Genomic DNA, 18228 nt, shown 5'->3' on the forward strand with positions numbered 1-18228 from the left:
CAATTCACCTTCAACAAAGCTGAATAGCTGGTCAGCTGAGCTTTCCAGGAAAAGAAGTGGCGTCAAGGAAAGCCTCTGGGGGGACATGTGTGACCATAGGGATCATGATGGCAACCTGTGCATTAAACATTGGCTGTTTTGTGCCTCCTCCTCATATTGGTCAATGTTGTAGACCCGTTACATGATGCTGCTAGTGCAAACCTAGAACAGTTTGGAAACCACCTGACCACATGGGCTCCATTTCCTCTCACTTTTCTCTATTGGCAGATAGGCAAAAACACACGATAAGACACTCTCAACCCCAGAGTTACTTGGTCATTTTGACCCTAAGAAACAATGATTTCTGCTTGGATGGAGTGTCTAGATTAGATTTTAAACAGTTGACCAAGGATGTGAGGCCATCTTGCATTTCTGACGCAACTGGTAAGACCCTATCCAGCAATTAACAGACTTTCTCCAGAGCTTGGCTGGTTTTCATCCATCTCGTCCACGTGTACCTGAGATCCTGCCCCTGCGCTTGAACTTGCATTTCCCCAAAGGCACCGAATACAAGTTTCTTTGTGTGCAAAGTAAGTAGCAAATTCATCACAATGGGATTGATGACATAAATCCAGCAACTTTTGTAGAAGCAGCTTTGTGCTGGAGCCCAATATACAGTCAGCTGTTGTTATAAACAGGATAAAACTGTCACGAATATGACTCATGCATCATTGCTCCCTTTGTAGGCAGGCAGAGAATGCGGCAAGTGGTCCAATAACTGAGCTCATTAAAGAGACAGTTCACCTCCCACGGGAGGCCAAACAGACTTGCTTGGGCATACCACTTGCGCAGGAATAGTTATACCAGGAACTTGCATTGGGGATCTTGCTTCTGCTTCCTTAAAACTGGAGGAAAGGAATTGGCACCTTCTCATGCACAATTGCTACTGCCACCACCTCGCTGTTTGCAACCTGCTTTTCAGCTGACTAAACTCAGTGAACTGAAAGACTTAGTCCAATGGAGAGCGGAACGAGAGACCTTAAAATAAAGGAGGTAAGCCACCTAGAAATATAAATAAATATTGCAAACCTACCCCTTTGAGGCTTGCTTTCCGACCATTTAGTCCCATTGTGACCATTTAGGGAAGGGGGTTGGGGACCAATAGCCGCATCCTCCTTTAAGGGGTCATTTGTCCCCAGAGAAAGTGTACGTTAGACAACTTTTCTGAGGGTATGTGTGGCAAAATTCTAAAATCTTCTGTGGGTATCCCATTACTTTGATATTCAGGGTTTAACAGCGTTCTGAGTCTTTCCCTGGCATTGCTCTGTTCTTTCCTACGGGTCGTTCTGTTCAGGAAACACCTAGAAGGTGCAGAAAAGTTTTTGTGAAGGTAAACAAGCTAAAGAAAACCTTAGCTGTTTCTATTTAAAAGGTAAGAACTCCACCCCAAATAACTCCCCTCCCCCAATTGATCTTAAGGAGCAGGTTTGCCCTAGCTTCACGAAATGCTGAAAAGGCCGGGCCAAATAGTTCAGTCCACCACTCTTTTCTTAAAATTATTTTGCGCTAGGAGAATCTAATACGTTTTGTAGGGTCTCAGTAAGGCAGGTGTGGAGAACCTGTGCTGCACTACAAATCCTGTTATGCCTACAATTCATTGGCTACACTTGCTGGAGGTGATGGAAGTTGTAGTTCAGCAACATCTTGTGGGTCAAACATTCCCCACATTTGTATCAGGGCATCAGTCAGTACAGCTTTATAGACTTCCGTTAGCCTCATTCTTCCTGAGGTGGTAACTCTATCTCTGGGCTGTATGGCTTCAGAATGGAAATGGAGGCTTATGCGATGAAAATGAGCATGTAAGGGAAAGACTAGGTCAGGATCTTCCACCCATTGTCAACATGGAGGTTTTTGTATTTGTAATACTTGGGCTTGTGAGCCTCTTGCTGCACTCTGAAGTCATATAGCTCAGGCATAGATTTACCACCTCTGGGAGAATTGGGCTCAGCCAGTCTTTCTGCCTCCTTTCCATTAACCTTCTATCGAACCCAGGAACTATACAGAGTCAGACTACTGCTGCATCCAGCTCATTATTGTTGACACTGACATACTGGCAATGTTAAACGCAGGGCTCATATTTACTAGTTCATGCCATGTTTATGTAAAAACACACCGGTTTGAAATCCTGGACGCCTTCTGCCTAACATCTAAATTATTTTGCTTAGAAATGCTTCCGCCAAATTCCTGAGTTTTATTTTAAACCGTAAGCATGATATTCAATTGTGGTGTGTTTCAAAAGGCTTGCACTTGGTTTGGACTTTATGCATGTATACTCAGAAGGCTATCCCTGCTGTGCTCTCTTGGGCTTACTTCCAAGTAAGTAAGTGTATATAGCACTGCAGCCGAAAACCTAATCTGAGGGTACCATGGCTGCTGGTTTTGTTTAGGGGCCCAGCCAAGTTGAGCAAATTTAATCTGCCGTCTGAAATTCTCCAGCCTATCATTATATTTCCAATGGTTGTCCTTAGCCCACAGGGTCACTGGTACACTTGTGCTCACAAAAGCACAGGATATATTTTACCAGTTGCTGGTCCTTAATTGCCCTCGGGCAAATTCTCCCAACTGAAACATTCTTCCCAGGTCAGTTCCTGAGCAACTGTCCTCATAATGGGACGACAGCCTGTTTCCTCCCCTATTCCCTTCCCATTCAGAAAACCTGCTGAGAGATTCTGCTGCCCTCTGCTGCCCCAGGAGTGTCAAGCCAAAGACATCTCTATCTGATTTTCCACAAGGGCATGAGGTTAAGTAAAAGATCTAACTATATGGATGGAAAATCCAGCAATAAAACAAATGAGTGGTGAAGGCTGCCTAACACATCAGGTTTAGTACGTGAAACAAGACCAGGTAATTTGGCATTCCAAGATTCATGGAGAAGATCAGCTGATAATACCCTGAATTCTGACCATTGAACATAATACAGGGGTACCTCGGGTAACAGACGCTTCAGGTTACAGACTCCACTAACCCAGAAATAGTACCTCGGGTTAAGAACTTTGCTTCAGGATAAGAACAGAAATCGTGTGGTGGCAGCAGGAGGCCCCATTAGCTAAAGTGGTACCTCAGGTTAAGAACAGTTTCAGGTTAAGAACAGACCTCTGGAACGAATTAAGTTCTTAACCAGAGGTACCACTGTAAAAAGATTGATAATAAGACTGTTGGAAGCATTCCTAGAATTTACATGTTTTAAATCCTTGTTTCCACCAAAGGTAAGGCTACCCTCCTTTCTTAATGTTGCAGATGAGATATCACTGGATAGACAGAGCAGGGTGTGAGTGAGTACTTCTGTAACTCCTCAATAAAGAAGGAAAAGTAATGGATATGTGCATTTAGAGTTGCATTTGGAAATGCACACCCATTTGGAAGTAGCACAGCAAGAGTAGGTGACATTTGCATCTGGGGGACAACTGAATTCAGGTGCTACCCACCTGCAGCTCCCTTTTCCCAATGAGATGTGAAGCCCATCTGAGCAGGATCCCCCATCGATGTTCTGCCCCAACTTGGAATGCATAACTGCTCTTTATTAGAACTACAATGAAGCATAACTCTTCCTATGGAGTACTGAAACTGCAGCAGAGTGGCAACACTGGTAGCATCCACAAAGTTTCCTGAACAGTACTACTTCTTCTTCTCCCCTCTGATTCCCACTGAAGATAATCGAGATGGCATAGTTTGTCATGTAGATAAATCTGATTAGTTCAATGGCAACAGTGATGCTAATGTTCCCTAAGTTATCTATGATCCCATGATTGGCTAGAATCTTGCAAGGAAGAAGCTCTTTCAGATCATTTAAATGGCAGCAGTGATGTTAGCATGTTCACTGATTGGTTGGCTATAGTGACTCAGTTAAGAAGCTTTTCCAAATCATTTAAAACTGTCCAAAGTCAAGGTAACAATGGCCGCAAATAGGCATGAAAAAGCTATAAAAGAGTATAAAGCAGCAGTTTTCACAAACATTTTCATACTTCATGAAACAGCAACTTTCACACTGAAAACCAAGCTCTAATGATAGAATACCTTCAGTTGGCAAAGTTATCAGGAAGAGTAAGGAATGACATGAAACAGAGAGTCTATAAGGAATGGAGAATATTTAAAGAATACTTAAAAAATCATTATAAGAGTGAAATTCTCTTGGCAGAACTAGACTGATTCTTGTAAAACAAGAAGTGTAAATAATATTATGTTAGGTTAGGGTATATGAAGATAATTGAATGTAATATGAGGCTGTGTGTTATAAAGGAAAGATTAGACAGAGTAAATGAAAATTTTGGAAGTCTTTTAAAAGTTTATTTATAGAAATCCCCCCCCCCCTTTCCCCCTTCTTTTTATGAAATTGTATTTGTATGAACATAAGGTCGATTTGTTATTATATTCGTACAGAAGATTTGTATAAAATTATGTACTTGTTTTTCCTTTCTTCTTCTTCTTTGTTCCAGCTTTTGTATTGAATACTGTTGTATATATAGACTTCATTTTTTAACTGAAACTAATAAAGATTATTAAAAAAGAAGGGGGGGACCCCAAGCTCACGAAAATTCAGCGCAGCACTAATTTTCACTTACTTTGCTAACTATGCAGCCTTGCAGCACAGTCCTATGCATGTTTAGTTGAAAGATGCTTTCATGGTGTTCACAGTGTGCCTAGTTTTGTAGCTTGATAATACCAAGCAGTCATCTGTCTTGAACTAATGTTATATAAAGTTTTATTGATGGTTGGTATACATTTGGCCAGCAGAGGGAACAATAGACCTTGTTCTTGAGCAATATAAAGAGGGGAAAGCCTTTATCGTTCCTGCTAAGGAAATATAAATATGAAGAGGGAAATGTCAACAAGAATGACTGACAACAACCATGACTGTAAATATTTTCACTGACTTAAGACAATTCAGGCAGAAAGGGTGCCTTTAAACATTTATTTCTTACATTGTGAAGTGACTTTTGTGGCTGCTTCACAGGAAATTCTTATACAAGAGTGCCATTTATGACTGAGACAACAACCTTCAGACTCCCAAAGTTTCACTCCTGGGCTTTCTCCAGGAGTGTCACGAGTGACTGGCCAAGGAAGAGATTTGGAGGCATGGTGAAAACATGACCCAGAATCTAGCAGCTCTGGGAAAAAGCAAATTGAGTGTTAGGAATCTGTAGGGAAATGTTCAAAACTAAATTGGCCTATATTGCAATATCTTTATAAGTCTGCTGTGAAGCCACACTTGGAATACGGGGTACAGTTCCAGTTGGCACAACTTGAAAAGAACTAGAAAACGAAAGGATAATAAACATGATCAGATGATTGGAACAACTTCCCTACCAAGAAAGGTTACAAGGTGGAGATTGTAAACTTATGCATCGTGTAAAGAAAGTGGATAGAGAGAAATTTCCTACAGCCCTCAGAACCTGCAGCCATCCAACTGCTGCCTAATGCTGACGTCAGTGAATAAAACAGTTTTATCTGCTTGGGGAGAAATTGCTAGCATAAAGTTTGTCTCACATGTTTTTAATCCTTCAATGGGAAACACATCACGGGAAAGGGATTTGGAGTGTAGAAGCTGTAGGCAGAAAAAGCACCCATCCCATCATTGTTTCTGTGTTCCGGATTCCCAGCCCTCAAAGCTGCTTTTCTTTGAAAATGTTTCTGTCTTTTGCTACATGTGTTCATACAGTAGAGAGCAAGGACAAATGAGCAGAACCTTTATACAGGGTAGGAGAGGTGAGATTCTAAAGTCCACTTGTCCAGAAAGAAACTGCCTCTTGGCTTAAGCTAAGTTTTGGAACCAAGTACTTGGTCAATAATACTTGCTACTTCTTGTCTCATACTTTGTAACTTGGTGAATGTTTGGGGTAGTATGTTGTGGTCCAGCAAACTGTTTTTAAGGAAGGGCACTGAGTTCACATGCAACACCAAACCATTGTTAGAACAAACGAAGGCTCATAAGCTAACAATCAACCATTACTTAGATCATGGTTTGTTGGCAATAAACAAACCATAGATTGAGCAGGTTTTAGACTTGATGCTAAGCCATGGTTCAATAAATCAGAATTTAATAAACTATGGGTTAATGCTATGTGTGAATGAGGCCAATAAATATTGAGTATATTGTAAAATTTAGTATGGCAAATTGTTCTTTGTATGTTTCATAGCTATACAATGCTAGCTGCTGAACAGAACTGAGAAGGGGCATACTTCTTGACCTATTTAAATATCACCCTTTCCCCATACACTTTGTATGCCAAGTTTCTTGTGCACTCCCTAAAGGGGTAACATTATGACTTCATATGTTATCTATGGTCTTCAGGATAAGGTATCTTCTTAGAGCATACTAATTCAAGCGACTGGGGGGAGGGTGATAACAGGTGTGAGGAAGGACATTCTGAGATACTACAGGTCATAGAAAGCTCCTCAGTGGGCCAGGAGACTGACATACAGTGACAGTAACAGATGGAAATATCAACTAAGAGTCAAATCTGTCTCTAACCTTTAGCACTGCTGAGCCAAAATGCATATCACTTTGAAATGGATGAGGGGGGTATAGGAAAGTACCAGTAGAGACTGAAGACCAGCTGTGCCTGCCTTCTGTACTTCAACACACTGGAGTTCATCTGGAGTATATAAGCCAAAAGAGAGCAAGAACGGGTCCTTAAAGAAGAGAGAGACTGGAGAAGGCCTATAGAAGACATGGAGCCAAAAGCCAAGGTGAAAAGGTAAGAATGATATGAAGAGCCGCTCTGATTGTATAAGAAGATAGACATCTCTATTCAGAAGGATTTTATATTATATACACATCTATTTTTACAGTATAATATATATTTACATCCATTCTTACAGATTACTGTAATGTTGAGAAGTTATCAGGACCATTATTGCAGACTGAGATTTAGAGACAATGATTTTTCCAGCACCATTCAATCAGAGCAGAGGAACTTAAATATTTATGCTCATGTTTGGATTAGATGACCTTTAAGGTCCCCCCCCCAAAAAAACCCCTCTATCATTTATTTGAGACACAACACTGAATATGCCCCACCCACAAATAAAAACCCAATGTTTAAAATATTTAATTTAGTTACTAGTCCTTATGGTTTTAAAATGTGGAGAGCAGCTCATGAAGTGGGGTTTTTTTTATCGTGTGTTTTTGTGTTGTGAACCACCCTGGGATATATAGATGAAAGGCGGTATGCAATTTTAATAAATGATAATGATAAGAAGCAAAAACTAACCCAAGGCTGTGTAGGATTTTGTGTCATCATGGGGCAGGGATTCAGTGTCCTAAAGACTTCTGTGTCCCTCTGCAAGAGAAGCAAATGAAGTCCAAACTGATGTGGGGGTGGCGCTGTGAGTTTGTGTAGATATAGTATGTGGGGTAGAAGCCTAGCCTTAGAGGTCACCTCAATCAGGGACCTAGACAAGAACTTTGTTGTCCGTCTCCAGCAAGAACGCCACAGATGCTGTGAACTGCCCTGAGATCTAAGGATGAAGGGTGGTAGACAAAACAAACAAACAAATAAGGTGTAGGAAAGGCCTGACTTCACCCAGATACAACAAAGTTTAGTGCTGCTTAGCAATTAAACAGTAGAGTGCAGTGGGTGTTTTGACAGACTGCATCACAGAAATAGGGAACTAATTAATATGATGGTCTAACTCAGCATAATGCTGCTCTGTATGCAGACCACTAAGGCTAAGTCAATAATTTCCAAGCTTTGCTCTTAAGCAATAAAAAATGAACCTGGCATAAGATAGTTCTGCATTTGTATTCAACCTAAAATCTTTTTTTGCTGAAATAAATTCCAAATGCTTCTGCAAGTTCTCCCTGTGTACATTTTTTATGTCTCACTAAGCCTGTGTGTTGCAAACACACATACACATATAAACATATATCGCCAGAGAGGTGTGGCTTTTCAAGATTGCGGCCTAGAATGGAACAGACACGCATCACAAATATGCACTCACACAATGCTGTGCTGTAGTGATGACTCCTTGAACCTGATTGGCTATCAGTTACTTCCAGGGGGTTGGCATGTATGGCTGTGCTACTTAGGCCAGGAAGGGGCTGGGTCATTCTGGTGCAGTTAGCCATAAGCAATGTTTTTTTATCATCACCAATGCAGAGTCTCCAAAACAAAGCAAAGCAAAAGTGCAGATGGCTGCTTCCAAAATGGCGTGTTTTCCAATGGATTTTGCTCCATGAATGGTGCCAAGCTGCCTGTGGTCAGAGCCATAGATGATGATGAAGAGTATGGAAAAAGGTACGCCAGGGAGCACCAAAGCCCATGTCCCGGGGTTGGGAGAGTAACTGTGAAATTACTGCCCAGCTGACATAGGAACAGGTGAGGGATTGCTCAAATCGCTAAATAAATACCATATTTTCTTTGCTGCAGGAAAACACAAGATGCCAATTTTGAGAAAGAGATATTGGTGACATCTGCAAACAATTCAGGTAATTTTGAAGCTTAGCAAGTTGCAAGACAGATATATATTATTGTGGCTACTTGGCAAAATGGTGCCATGGCAAGGCAGGGAAAACCTAGAGTCCAATTAAGACCACTGCTTCTACATCGGAGCTCACGCCAGCATAAGTTGGAATCTTACCTTGCCTCAGTTGCAGAATCAAAAGCAGTGAAAAAGGCAAGAATGGGAGGTGTTCTCAACATGCATTAATAAGACGAAGATGATAAAATGATTGCTAACTGGGTTTAGAAATCCTGCATGAGAAGCCATAAGCAACAGCAGCTCCATGCCCATCTGCTACCTGGAGAAGGGTACATGTCCCACTGTCACACCATGGATTATTTACTGGCAGTGCGACTGGAGCTGGACATAGTTGTGTCTGTGTGAGGAGACCATGTTATTTTGAAAGAGGGCACTGGGGCAGCCAGAGAGACAAAGAAGAGTGGATACTACAAGAGTAGGTCATTAGTTGGTAGTTCAGTAGGAAGGTGTAGGGTGTGTGTGTGTGTGTGTGTGTGTGTGTGTGTGTGTGTGTGTGTTTACATCCTACTGAATATAGGTGTGTATCCACAGAACATCTTGGTGGATTCTGCTAGCAACAATTATTTTAGATAGAAAAGGCAGAGATCTGGGTTCTGGTCCTCTGACTTCAGTGGACAGGACTTCTAGCATCTAACCAGAAGATCAAACAGGAAAGAGGTTAATGATGGGATTTACACCATAACATGACAGTCATCTAGACTAGACCAGTAGCAAAAAGGGCTTTCAGTGGAACAGCACAAGTTTCCTACACAAGAAGTTTGATCCCTAACTATGGTATTGAAGAGGAATGGGTACTTGTGACCCTCCAGATGCTGTTGTCTCCAGCTATAACTCTTCTCAGTTCCAGATGGTAAGGCCAATGGTTGGGGATGGGAGTTGTAGTCCAGCAACATCTGGACACATCTGGGGCCACAAGTTCCCCATTCCTTGCCTTGAGAGCATGAGATTTGGAAGAGCTTAAAATACATGTACATTCTTGAGACAATGGCATATAATAGGCAGAATGATTGGCACATGATTAGATAGAAACAGTAAGTATCTGACTCATTCATACAGGATGCTTTTCATTAGCCCAGTCCTTTTCATCCCATCTAGCAATTCCTGCCTCCTCCTCAACCCCTGGTCAATTTAGTTGTCATACATCATGGCAGCAACACTGATCCTTTCATTGAACCAAGAGTAATGGAGGAAGGTAAAGTCAAGAAGGCTTTGAGCTCTTGGGACCTCTCATTAGCTGGTACTCCAGCAGCAAGTCCACACAAGCTCTCAGCTCTGGTACAGTGTTGTGCTGGGCCCTTGTCCCCCATGCTATGTGGAGCATCATGAAACAACAAAGGTAGAGGAAAGTTCACCATCCCATGAGTACTTTTTTTAACAGCTATGGCTTGTATGTCAACTATGATTGTTCTTGGACAGGGATAGTCTTGACATGGTGATCTATGTGTTGGTAACCTTAACCCCACCCTTTATGTGGGGCTTCCCTTGTGCCAGGTCTTGGAGCTCCATCTGGTGCAAAACACTATGACTTGTCTATTGTTGGAGACAGATTATTGCCGGTACATAACTTTGGTGCTCAAGAGTTGCAGTGGCTTCAATACACTACCTAGCCAGGTTCAAGGCTCTTGGATTAATTTACAAGACCCATAACAAACTGGGTCCAGGATACCTCAAGGACCATCTAATCCCCTATATTCCTGCCCAATCATGGATGTCTTCAGAGGAGTCACAATTGTACAGTCCTGATGCTGTGTCATGATTAGCTACAGAGACAGAATCCTGGCTATCTACATGCCTTGGAGGCTGGGTGGATTATATGTTTGGCAGCAATCTCGAGTTCATCAACAGCTATATATTTAGTTACAGCAGCTATTCTGCTGCATAACTTTAGGTAAGGCTGTATTAGCCAAGTCCCTGCTGCTTACATACTGTGCCCCCATCTCTGCCCTTTTTTATGACAGCAAATTTCCTGCTAAAATTTATGCTAGTGTAAGAATGCCATTACGTTGGCCATTGGCCCCAACTAGAATTGTGTTTGGTAGCGGGAATTGGGAGCACTCCTCTACCCATCCAACCAGTATAACTCCCAAGTAAAGCATTCAGAATTTGTCAGTTGCTAGGCACCATTGGCTAAATAAAGCTACATGCTCTATGAAATGTCAGCTGGGTATACATTTGCTGTCAGATGTACATCTTTAAAGACACCCAAGTCTTGGTCTAACAGGGGCAGGTGGTAAGACATGGAAAATCACATGTGCTAGCAGTCTGCCAAAGATGGAGGTCCTTATCTAGCATTTTATTGACACTCCTGTATCTGCAAGGGTTTCTCCATTCATATCAATGGAAGCAAGATGCTTATATGAGTGTTCCTTTGTGTACCCCACTCTGCTGACTCCAGTGAAGTGAATGGGACAGTTGTCCAAGTGCTCTGAATGTGCTCTGGATCAAGATTATGGTTGGCAAGCTTCATAAAAGGCATATCAAAAGATATATATATATATATATATATATATATATGCAGGTTTTGGTGTCCTCGGGTATCTTCCCGTGTAAAAGTTGGGGTGTCTAGGCGACGTTTCGACGAGGTCTCACTCGTCATCTTCAGGCTGGTGCTTTCGGCTTCTTGTTACTGGAACAGAGCAGGATCTCAGTGTTTGAGTTCCTATAAATACTGTTGAGGAGGTGTGGCCTCCTATGTTCTGGGCAGAGAGGAAGTTCCCAGGCTAGTGTGCCTTTTCTTCTTTTGTTCCTTAATTGCTTGAGGGATATCTTGAGTGATTTCTTGAGTGATATCCTGAGTACCACTTAGGTGGGTCATTAGGTGTGGATTAGTTGTTAAAGCCTTTGTGTCTTGACCTCTTGAACTTTGTGAAGAGTTTTTCTGAGAAGATGGGTGTACTACATTTAGTTGTGCTCTGGCTTGGCTTCGTGTATAGGGGCGAGCTGTGGTTTTGTGGCCTGTGCCAGCCAGATCTGTGTAGGGATTGCAGGGGGGTGCAGCATCCGGAGGTGCCACCATGGTTTGGCTACTGGATGGTGTCTGTAATTTATCTGTGGAGAGGGTCTGGGTTTGGGTCTGGTGTGGTTGATTGGTGATGGCGTTCTGTGTGCCTCTGGATCTGGTGTCAGTTTTTGTGGGGAGGGCTAATTTCCAGATGTCTGGCAAGCGGGATGTGTCGTCACGCTTGTTCATGTTGTGAGGGTGTTTCTCTATCTCGATGGCTTCCATGATTATTCTCTTGTGGTGATGTTCCATGTTAGAGAGCAATTTGGAATCTGCAAAATTAATTTCGTGTCCTGTTTCTTTCATGTGTTGGAAGAGAGAGGAAGTTTTTTTCTTCTTTTTTGACGGCATTCTTGTGTTCTGCGATACGTGCATTTATTCGTCTGTTTGTTTGTCCAATGTACGTGGCTGGGCAGACTTTGCAGGGATCTGGCTGGCACAGGCCACAAAACCACAGCTCGCCCCTATACACGAAGCCAAGCCAGAGCACAACTAAATGTAGTACACCCATCTTCTCAGAAAAACTCTTCACAAAGTTCAAGAGGTCAAGACACAAAGGCTTTAACAACTAATCCACACCTAATGACCCACCTAAGTGGTACTCAGGATATCACTCAAGAAATCACTCAAGATATCCCTCAAGCAATTAAGGAACAAAAGAAGAAAAGGCACACTAGCCTGGGAACTTCCTCTCTGCCCAGAACATAGGAGGCCACACCTCCTCAACAGTATTTATAGGAACTCAAACACTGAGATCCTGCTCTGTTCCAGTAACAAGAAGCCGAAAGCACCAGCCTGAAGATGACGAGTGAGACCTCGTCGAAACGTCGCCTAGACACCCCAACTTTTACACGGGAAGATACCCGAGGACACCAAAACCTGCATTCCTGTACCCGTGAAAATCTACGAAAGCATATATATATATATATATATATATATATATATATATATATATATATATATATATATAATGTCCTTTATTGGCCTTAATTCTCCCCCCTACTTGTGTCATACCTCTCACATTCTTTGAGGATGAGTCATGTATGTTAAATGTATAGCCACTATACACTATACCGTAGTGTGGGTGCACAGCCTAGTCTTATTTCATTGCTTTCAGTGGAATCTGTCATAAACTAATCTTTGGTGCAATGAAGTTATTTACTATTGCTATCAATGCACCTCTGAAGTTTTCTATGAGGTATAGTGGCATTTATTTCCAGCTCTTAACAAACACCAATTTGGCTTTACATTCCAAAGAGCTTTGTGTGACCCAGCCCATGAGAAGCCTTACAGTGGATGAATACGCAAAAGCCTTTAAGTCATTCTTAGACCATTCAACTGAGCACCAATGCATGGGCCAGTTCAATAAGGAGGAGCTGCCAGGTATAATAGCCAGGTAAGGAAAAAAACCCAGAATGCTTAAAAATATGAATTTTGGGAAATGGTCAAATGTCTGTAGCTTCCTGCACTCTAATGCTCATCCTTCTCTAAAGGTCTCAAGGAATATTTATTTATTTTTCATTTATGTCCATTTCATTTATGTCCATTCTATGATAATGGACGTGCAACGTGCAAACAAATCTCATGGGATGCCTTACAACCAATCCTGAGTTCAGTAGGGTTTGCTCTTACTTAAGTGCAAAGGATTGTGATCCAAGTCTTGGTGAAACTCCATATGGGAACTCTAGATGGGAACTCCTTTGTTTTGTGCATTATTTGCCCATTTGGCTTCCCCAAGTTAAATTATTTGGATGAAACACTCTTAATTTAAGGCAATCAATCTTAATTTAAACCGTTACAGCTTCACAGAGCATCACTGATGTTGCTTAATTCAGGGCAGTTTGATCTAGTGACTCTAGTGCTCAAGAACTGTACACTTATATGACACAGAAATGCTAGCCTGAGTTCATTATGGTTATTGGTGTGTACACATAAATTTATTCGACAAAAATGACGAACACAAATCTTCTAGAAATATCTATGGAAGCGGGGGGAAGCATATATTGTGATATATATTGCTCAAACCACATTTTGCTGTGAGAAAGTTTTGGCAATGCATTAGTGACAGCAGCATACGGTTTAGCAAAATAAATGTAGGGCTGCCATACATCCGGATTTTCCCAGTTGAAACTGGGATTTCAAAGGCGGAATTGACATGTGGGGGGAATTTCTGAAAGGTGGCGCTTTGCCCTGGATCTTAGGCAAGTCAATAGAAAAATCATGGGTTGTTGTTTTTTTGCGTTTTTGTAAACTTTTGGGGTGTCCCAGATTTTACTTTTTGAAATATAGCAACCCTAAATAAATATCAAAACTCCTGTATTTTAATGCTGTATAATAAATGCTTATCCTTTTAGCCTTGGAAATGGAAAATCTACCATCAATGTGCTAGGTGTGGGAAGTGGCACAGGTAAGGAACAAAAATCTAAAAAAAATAATTCAGTTATGTATCTGCTTTGAGTGGGACACTCATGGTGGCAGCTGCCAATGCTTTGTTGTTGATTTTTCCTTTCTTTCAATATAGACACACAGCCTATTTTGCTTTCAGGCTAAGGCATCCATTGGTCAAAATTATAAATAATATGTGGCTTATTCCCTGTGCACATTTTCCTGAATCTGGATTTATATAAGTGCAATGAAGTTGGATTATTTCCTTTCAGTGTCCATTATTCCACTTGGAGTACAGTTCCAGGTGTTATAAGGCTTCAGTGTCTGGTACTGTTTCTGTATAATGTCTGAGAGGAATTTTTTGTAGGGTTTTTATTATTATTAATTTTTGCATAGACTATAGAAGGAATGGGTGTTGCTCAATAGTTAAAGCCCGTTTTCCAAGCAGAAGGGCCTACGATTGATCCCTGGCATCTCTGGGTAGGGCTAGGAAAGATCGTTGAAGGGCCATTGTCCATCTATGTCAACAATACAGGGCTAAATGGACAAACAGTCCGAGTCACAATCAGGCAGCTTCCTATGCCAATGCTGGGGAAATGGCTAGTAGCACTTGTTTAAAACACCTGAAGCTTCTCTGAGGTATACCTGAAATACAGCATGATCCTCAGCATGTTTACTTTGAGATCAGCCACACTGAGTTCAGTGGAAATAAATTCTAGATAAATATGCACATGATTTCAACCTTAAGGACCGACTGATTTTAATGAATGAATTTGCTTTGAACTTATCTTATAGGTGAGCAAGACTTGAAAATGATTAGGATAATTCAGGCTGTGCATCCAGGAATCTTTATCAAAAATGAAGTCATAGAGCCCAACCCTCAACACATTTTGGCGTATAAAGGTACAGCATTGCATTCTTTCACTATCAGGATAACTGAGCTTATGTTTTGATCCACATGAAGTTCACTTTATCGATTATTTCATAAACAGAGGCTGTAAGAAATTCAACTGACCTAAAGAATGTCTCATTCAGCTGGCACCAGTTGACATCCATGGAATACGAGAAGCAGGCAAAAGAGCAGAACGTTCAAAAGAAATACGACTTCATACACCTGATCCAGGTAAATTAAGGACCGATCATATGACATTCTCTGTTTTTGTATTAGCTCACATTCTTTCTTCAATATAATCAACAACACTTAGGTGTCCTGGTATATGACAGGCCATATTTCACCAGTTCATCGGAATGGAAAGGAAATGGATGTGATGTTGATAATTCCTGCCAAATTATACTTTAGCCTTTACATAGGATTTTCTTAGTTTTGTGTGAGCAGCAATACATGTCTGGGACGCAGACTAAAACCATTTTTTGTGCATGTAAAATCTGACAAAAAAACGAGGGTTAAGGAAGGAAGGGGAGCACTCTTTTCCCCATGAGACTGCCCATACAGATACAACCTTGTATTGTCCCAATCTGTAAAATTAGAATTAATGTGTTTTTTTTAAATGGAGAATAAAAGCAATGGGGCATTTATTAGTTTTCATATGCAGAAGCCCTCTATGAAGTTCATAATGATATATTAACAACAAAATGTTTCTGACATTATACCTTTTAGATGCTGTACCGTGTGGAGGATATTGCAAGCACTATCCGATTTTTTCACAGCTGCCTAGATTGTTATGCTAAGCTTCTGATTATAATCTTATCAGGTGAGTGGTTTTTGTTGTTTTTGTTTTTGAAGTACTGATTCCCCAACTTGAGTAAGATTCTCCTGGAATTAATGGGGGCCCAGTTCAGGCACCAGCCAGGGACTGCCAATGTGAACAGTGCTGTGTGAGTGTGGGCCAGCCTGCCTGTCTGCCTTCAGTGCACCCATCCCTGTGCACTCCATGTTCACCCTTGACCTTTTCACATTGAGCAAGATGGGCAGAAGGGGGTTTCTAAGCATGTTCATAGAAACCTAGCCAAGTGCCCTATACAGTCAGACTTCTCCTTATTTGCCATCCTCTGTTCTGTATATAAGGGACGTGGGTGGCGCTGTGGGTTAAACCACAGAGCCTAGGACTTGCCGATCAGAAGGTCGGCAGTTCGAATCCCCGCGATGGGGTGAGCTCCCGTTGCTTGGTCCCTGCTCCTGCCAACCTAGCAGTTTGAAAGCATGTCAAAGTGCAAGTAGATAAATAGGTACCACTCCAGCGGGAAGGTAAACGGCGTTTCCATGTGCTGCTCTGGTTCGCCAGAAGCAGCTTAGTCATGCTGGCCACATGACCCGGAAGCTGTACGCTGGCTCCCTCAGCCAATAAAGCGAGATGAGCACCGCAACCCCAGTCGGTCACGACTGGACCTAATGGTCAGGGGTCCCTTTACCTTTATCTGCCTCCCTTTCCCTTCCTGTCCAGAAGGCTGCCAGGGAAGGAGCAGATTCCTGTTGTGAGATATCTGAACTGTTTGCTTGCAGAGGGCTTCCTAATCCATCTTCCACTGCTCTATCTCTTAGTTTAATTTGTCATTTCAGCTTTGCCTCCTCTTTCAGGCTTTGCCCACCCACATAAGATCAGACCTCAGGTCTAATGTGTGAAATGGGGGCTTGCCCATTTATTTATTTTTTTAGACAGTAGGTGTGGTATTGGAGGCTCTTGATCAAGAGATTCTACAACTTATCAAGGAAAATTACTATTTATTAACTACAATATACTCGTATACAGGGTGTGTGGGTGTGATTTCTATGTAGTAAGTGTGCCTACAATATTGGCTTTGGTTTATGTCGCCTTAATTCTGCACAATGGCTCAGTGAAACTCACAATTCCCTTCCCATAGGTAAGAGTGGGTGGGCCTCCATATGGAAAAATTACAGACACTGTCTTCCCCCAACCGACAGCGGCCACTACATCACAGCTGATGACATCAAAGTTGTCTTGGAAGGAATGGGAGTTACATACCAAGTATACAATTTCCCTTCTTATTGGGATATAACTGAATGCTTTATTGAAGGAGATACCACTGGAGGTCAAACAATGGACTTTCTGACAGGAACTAAAGACTTTATGAATTCAGCACCCCAGGATCTGAAGCAGAGTCTTCTGCAGGCTTTGGGCCAGCCAGAATGCAGCACCAAGAAGGATGGAAGGGTTATGTTTGGAAATGATTTGAGTATGTTTGTCGTAAATTCCTAATACCAGTCAAAATAGTAGACACCATTTTAGTTTGTGTTTGGTTAGGTACTGAGCAAGCAGAATCAGTTCTCTGTTGTGAAGAGAACTTGCTCAATACTGGAGAAGAAAGGAGCACAAACGGGGGAAGCTTATAAACATTAAGAACTGGAAGCAAATGTATTAGTGGATCTTTTGTGATTAAAATGGTATATATCTTGTTTATCATAGCAGGAGATTGACATTAGTTTTCATGGATACACACTGCCTCTGAGGCACAGGAAAGTGTTGCAACATAGAGCGTGATAATTTGAGTATATCAGGAAACTTTAAATTATGTTCACATAGCAGAAAACAGGTACGGGGGACTAATATTTAATGTATTGTATATATTTAAGAAAGATCAGTAGCCTAATTGTGTACACATTACATGATCCCTAGGTGTTTAGCCCAGCAAATATTCTGTCCTGTGGTGCATTTCTCTCTTTATTACTTTGCATTGTAATATGAATTTTGGATAATAGGAGCTCCTTACAACCAACAGTTAGAGGCCCTGAGGACTTTCGTACCTTTAAGATTTGAGAATTATTCAACACTGGCACACCATCAGCATGAGTATGTTTATGTACATCAGCCCCAAAGTAATATGGCAAGCCTGCCACTGTAATTTTTGTACTTTCATACTGTGTCCTTCCTTTTTAAAATAAATTGTTTCACACAGAGAGTTAATGTTTTCTTCTGTCATCAGACACATGGTATAGTTTCTCCAAAGAAAAAACATCTAGCTGGAGTTGAGAAAACATACATCACACACACACACACACACACACACACACACACACACACTGGTACCTCGGGTTAAGAACTTAATTCATTCCGGAGGTCCATTCTTAACCTGAAACTGTTCTTAACCTCAGGCACCACTTTAGCTAATGGGGCCCCCACTGCTGCCGAGCCACCACAGCGCAATTTCTGTTCTCATCTTGAAGCAAAGTTCTTAACCTGAGGTACTATTTCTGGGTTAGTGGAGTCTGTAACCTGAAGCGTCTGTAACCCAAGGTACCACAGTAATATATATATGGGGGGGGGGGGAGGAGCAGGCAGGGAGTTTGATAGATGTACCAGAACTTGCACCCCATTCTCTTGAAATAGACTTGCCTTATGTTTTCA

General features: G+C 41.6%; 1 protein-coding gene across 1 annotated transcript; it reads left to right on the forward strand.

Annotated features, from left to right (window-relative positions):
* The first annotated feature begins 726 nt into the window (after nucleotides 1–726).
* Nucleotides 727–17754, forward strand: LOC114604668 (carnosine N-methyltransferase 2-like). The gene is made up of 10 exons (XM_028745024.2): nucleotides 727–1032; nucleotides 6515–6734; nucleotides 8139–8276; nucleotides 8409–8467; nucleotides 12779–12917; nucleotides 13876–13928; nucleotides 14702–14809; nucleotides 14899–15029; nucleotides 15525–15618; nucleotides 16727–17754. Exons 2-10 carry the CDS (start codon nucleotides 6709–6711, stop codon nucleotides 17080–17082), a joined length of 1104 nt encoding a protein of 367 aa, XP_028600857.1. The 5' UTR covers nucleotides 727–1032; nucleotides 6515–6708; the 3' UTR covers nucleotides 17083–17754.
* Nucleotides 17755–18228: the final 474 nt, after the last annotated feature.

This window comes from Podarcis muralis, chromosome 1 (assembly GCF_964188315.1).
Source record: "Podarcis muralis chromosome 1, rPodMur119.hap1.1, whole genome shotgun sequence".
NCBI classification, from domain to species: Eukaryota; Metazoa; Chordata; class Lepidosauria; order Squamata; family Lacertidae; genus Podarcis; species Podarcis muralis.